Source organism: Leucoraja erinacea, unplaced genomic scaffold (genome assembly GCF_028641065.1).
Source record: "Leucoraja erinacea ecotype New England unplaced genomic scaffold, Leri_hhj_1 Leri_420S, whole genome shotgun sequence".
NCBI lineage: Eukaryota > Metazoa > Chordata > Chondrichthyes > Rajiformes > Rajidae > Leucoraja > Leucoraja erinaceus.
The window spans coordinates 90547-96069 of NW_026576321.1; the positions used below are offsets into that span (position 1 = coordinate 90547).

At 49.6% G+C, this 5523-nt stretch overlaps 1 protein-coding gene across 1 annotated transcript; it reads right to left on the reverse strand.

The window, feature by feature from the left end:
- Positions 1–3341: 3341 nt before the first annotated feature.
- On the reverse strand, positions 3342–5111 carry LOC129693767 (zinc finger protein 239-like). The gene has a single exon (XM_055630536.1). The coding sequence runs from the start codon at positions 5109–5111 to the stop codon at positions 4440–4442; it is 672 nt and encodes a 223-aa protein (XP_055486511.1). The 3' UTR covers positions 3342–4439.
- Positions 5112–5523: the final 412 nt, after the last annotated feature.

Genomic DNA, 5523 nt, shown 5'->3' on the forward strand with positions numbered 1-5523 from the left:
CAATTTATTTTTAAATGATACCAACGAACCTGCCTCCACCACTTCCACTGGAAGCTCATTCCACGCCGCTACCACTCTCTGAGTAAAGAAGTTCCCCCTCATGTTACCCCTAAAGTTCTGTCCCTTAATTCTGAAGTCATGTCCTCTTGTTTGAATCTTCCCTATTCTCAAAGGGAAAAGCTTGTCCACATCAACTCTGTCTATTCCTCTCATCGTTTTAAAGACCTCTATCAAGTCCCCCCCTTAACCTTCTGCGCTCCAGAGAATAAAGACCTAACTTATTCAACCTTTCGCTGTAACTTAGTTGTTGAAACCCAGGCAACATTCTAGTAAATCTCCTCTGTACTCTTTCTATTTTGTTGACATCCTTCCTATAATTGGGCGACCAAAATTGTACACCATACTCCAGATTTGGTCTCACCAATGCCGTGTACAATTTTAACATTACATCCCAGCTTCTATACTCAATGCTCTGATTTATAAAGGCTAGCATACCAAAAGCTTTCTTTACCACCCTATCTATATAACCATATGAACCATATAACAATTACAGCACGGAAACAGGCCATCTCGGCCCTACAAGTCCGTATCGAACAAATATTTTTTCCCCTTAGTCCCACCTGCCTGCACTCATACCATAACCCTCCATTCCCTTTTCATCCATATGCCTATCCAATTTATTTTTAAATTATACCAATGAACCTGCCTCCACCACTTCCACTGGAAGCTCATTCCACACCGCTACCACTCTGAGTAAAGAAGTTCCCCCTCAAATTACCCCTAAACTTCTGTCCCTTAATTCTGAAGTCATGTCCTCTTGTTTGAATCTTCCCTATTCTCAAAGGGAAAAGCTTGTCCACATCAACTCTGTCTATCCCTCTCATCATTTTAAAGACCTCTATCAGGTCCCCCCTTAACCTTCTGCGCTCCAGAGAATAAAGACCTAACTTATTCAACCTATCTCTGTAACTTAGTTGTTGAAACCCAGGCAACATTCTAGTAAATCTTCTCTGTACTCTCTCTATTTTGTTGACATCCTTCCTATAATTGGGCGACCAAAATTGTACACCATACTCCAGATTTGGTCTCACCAATGCCTTGTACAATTTTAACATTACATCCCAGCTTCTATACTCAATGCTCTGATTTATAAAGGCTAGCATACCAAAAGCTTTCTTTACCACCCTATCTATATGAGATTCCACCTTCAAGGAACTATGCACGGTTATTGCCAGATCCCTCTGTTCATCTGTATTCTTCAATTCCCTACCATTTACCATGTTGTGATTAGAAAAAAAGATTGAAACAGTGAGATTACATTGTGTAAAGTTGTCGGCACTGAAACCGGTGGGTGGGATTGACGTTACTTAGACTTCCATTGTTGATATTATACAATTAGCTCCGCTCCCTTAATTACTCTTAGCATAGGGGGCGGGACCCATCAAAATCAAGTGTGTATCTCCTAAGACTAATCAAATCATTTGTTCAGCTACTCTAAGACTAATATATCTACAACTTATATCTATTAACAGTTTATACGTAAAGTTATACTTTCGGTAATAATCAACTGTTGGTTGAAGGGGTTAACCAGAATCAGGCTCCTGGATCTGAGCAAGGTGCCTGCTTCTCCTCCCCTCCCCTCAGATGTACTTAGAACTGAAACTTAGTATATTATGTGAGTTAGTTCTTAAATTTGTTATTAGTTAGTTCCTTATCTCTACATAACTATCCCACTCAGTATGAGGAATGCTCCATCTTTCTAAGACATTACATGTATATTATATAACTAGGATATTATCAGAACCAGTGGCCGCAGTTTAAGGATAAAGGCATTTAGGATTGAGATGGGGGAAAAACATTAACAGAGAGTTGTGAATCTGTGGAATTCCCTGCCACAGAAGGCAGTGGAGGCCAATTCACTGGATGTTTTCAAGAGAGAGTTAATTCAGTTCACATTTACTGTCACATACACCAATTAAAGTACAGTGATATTTGAGTTCCCATACAGCCATACTATGTAAAAAGCAACAAGACACACAGCCACATAAAATAAAATTTAACAGAAACATCCACCACAGCGGAATCCACATTCCTCACTGTGATGGAAGGTAATAAAGTTCAATCATCTTCCTCGTTTGTTCACCCGTGGTCGGGGCTGTTGAACCCTCCGTAGTCGCCGCTGCCGACGGTCCGATGTCTGAAGACCTCACGTCGGGATGACGGAAACTCCGGCGTCGGGAAGGATTGGAACATTCCGCAACATGGAGCTCCCGAGTCGGCCTCTTCTTACCGGAGACCGCGGGCTTCACGGTGTTAAAGTCCACAGGCCCCGAGGTTGGAGCTCCTCACGGGCGATCCTCGGCAAAGGAGAAAAATCGCATCTCCGTCGAGGTAAGTGACTGAAAAAAAGTTTCCCCCAATTCCCCCCCCCCCACCCCCCCCCATGTAAAAAAACCCAGAAACACTAAAACATACTTTTAAAACATGCTTAAAATACGGGAAGCGGTGACTCCGGATTAATCCTGACGCCTTTCACCAGCGAGAAAAAGACAGAGGAATGACGAAGAGATGGCCCACGAGGGAGAGGGGGGATGTCCGTTTAATTTGGAGAATTCAATGTTCATGTCATTGGGCTGTAAGCTATGAGGTGCTGTCCCTCCAGTTTGTGTGTCACCTCACTCTGGCAATGGAGGAGGCCCAGGACAGAAAGACCAGTGTGGGAGTGGGAAGGGGAGTTAAAATGGTTGGCAACCGGGAGATCCAGCAGGCCTTGGTGGACCGAGCGCAAGTGTAGGGTGTAATGCACGCCTAGTCTAGATACAAGGAACTGCAGATGCTGGTTTACAAAAAGAGACACAATCTCCTGGAGTAACTTGCACCTCTGGAGAGCATGGACAGGCAACATTCTAGGTCAGGACCCTTCTTCAGACTGCTTGGTGTGGGGGGTGGAGAAAGTTGGAAAGGAGAGGTGGGTGTGGTTGCCTTGGATTGCCTTCCCTCTACAGATACGGCCTGACCCACTGAGTTCCTCCACCGCTTTAGAGGGAACAGACAGACATCGTTTTGAGTCAGGGTCCTTCTTCAGACTGAGTGGAGAGGGTGGGGGGAGGAAGCTGAAAAAGAGAGATGGGGGCTGGACAAAGCCTGGCAAATGATAGGTGGAAAGAAAATTCTGGAGTAACTCAGCGGAACATGCAGCATCACTAGAGAGAAGGAATTTCAGGTTGAGACCCATCTTCAGAAATGATAGGTAGATATAGGTGAGGGAAACACAAGAAACTGCAGATGCTGAAATTTTGCATAGAACACAATTTAGATAGATGAATAGAATCTCTTGCCCAGAGTGAGGGAATCGAGGACCAGAGGATATAGGTTCAAGGTGAAGGGGAAAAGATTTAATAGGAATCTGCGGGGTGACTTTCAACAGAGTGGGTGTTTGGGACAAGCTGCCGGAGGAGGGAGTTGAGACTGGGACTATCCCAACCTATAAGAAACAGTTATAGACAGGTCAAGTTTGGAAGGATATGGACCAAATGCAGGCAGGTGGGACTCGTGTAGCCAGGACATGTTGGTCGGTGTGGGCAAGTTGGGCCGAAAGTCCTGTTTCCACACTGTATCACTCTATGACTCTAACACGAAGTGCTGGAGTAACTCAGCGGGTCAGGCAGCATCTGTGGGGAACATGGATAGGCGACGTTTCGGGTCAGGACCCTTCTTCAGACTGACACTATGTTAACAGATGAGGGGGTGATCAGCAGATGAGTGGAGTAAGTGACAGAGATGAGGGAAAATAGGGAGATAAAAGGATGTGAGATAAGGAGAGAGGAATGTGTATGTGCAGCTTTAAGGGACATTGGTCAGGTAGCATTTGGAGTATTGCATACAGTTCTGGTCACTCCAATACAGGACTGAGGTGGAGGCTTTGGGGAAGGTGCAGAGATGGTTAATCAGAATGGTTTAAAAACAAGGACCTGCAGATGCTGGTTTCTAAAATAGGACACAAAATGCTGGAGTAACTCAGCGGGACAGGCAGCATCTCAGGAGAGAAGGACTGGGTGACATTTCGGGTCGAGACTGAGGAGGGTCTCGACCAGAAATGTTACCCATTCCTTCCAGCATTTTGTGTTTACCTAAACAGCGCCTATCTATCCACGTGGCGGTGTGCCAGCAGGCTGGAGGAGCGGGCAAAGGCCTTGCCACAGATTGGGCAGGTGAAGGGGAGCTGGCCGGTGTGGACTCGCCAGTGCTCCAGCAGGTGGTCAAGGTGGGTGAAGCCCTTACCACAGGACGGGCAGGGGAAGGGACGCTCACCGCTGTGGGTACGCCGGTGCTGCCACAGGCTGGACATGCGGGTGAAACCCTTGCCACACTCAGCGCACACAAAGGGTCTCTCTCTGGTGTGTATCCGCTGGTGCTCCCGCAGCCCCCATGCTCTCTTGTCACAGTGGGAGCAGCTGCTCGCCGACGTGGGCCCGCCGGTGCTGCCGCAACCCCCGCGAGCTGTCAAACTCCTCACCACAGTACGGGCAGTCGTAGGGCTGGCCACTGGTGTGCACGTGCTGGTGAGACAGGGCGTGGGAGGCCATGGCAAAGCGCTCTCCACACACCGGGCTGGGGACGGGACGGTCGCCGGCGTGCACCCGCTGGTGGGACAGCAGCCTGGTGGAGCGGGTGAAGCCCTTGCCGCACTGGGCACAGGTGTAGGGGCGCTCGCCGGTGTGGGTGCGCTGGTGATTCAGCAGGTGACTGGAGCGGGTGAAGTCCTTGCCGCACTGGGCACAGGTGTAGGGGCGCTTGCCGCAGTCACTGCAGGTGAAGGGCCACTCCCCGGTGTGAAGCCGCCTGTGCACCTTCAGGTCTTTGGACGATTTGAAGCCTTTGCCGCAGTCGGAGCAGGAGAAGGGCCGCTCACTGCTGTGCACCCGCTGGTGCTCCCGCAGCCCCGACAACACGGTAAAGCTCTTGCCGAATGTAAAGCAGCCATAGGGCTTCTCGCCCGTGTGAGCAGTCGAAGTGGTGTGCGCCTGCCGGTGGATCTCCAGCTTGCTCGGGCGCTGCCAGGCCTTGCCACACACATCGCACTCATAACTCTTCTCCTTGTTGTGCCCCATCATGTGGTCCTCCATCGAATCTCAGCCCCTCGAAGCTCAGCCCACACACCGAGCAGATGTGTGGGGGGCTCGCCGGCACCCTGGCCGCCCTCAATGGCTGCTCACGTCCCCGCCTCTCCACCCACAGCAACGGCTCCTAAACCCTGCAGGAAAGGAACACAGAGGGTCAACAAGCTGGCAAACAGGACATTACTAATGTGCGAACATTCCTAGTGCTTGAAGTGGGGTGTGAGGGCAGGGGGGTGAGAGGGGAGGGGGAGGGGAGCAGGGATGAAGCAGCGGGCGCTGCAGTCGGAGGATTAGAGACGGTGGATCGCAGCCTGCCGCCAACAGGGAGGGGGTGACAGGGGCTGGAAAAACGAAGAGAGGAGGGAATGCTGGGAGGATGGGAGGGAGTGCAGCAGATGTGGTG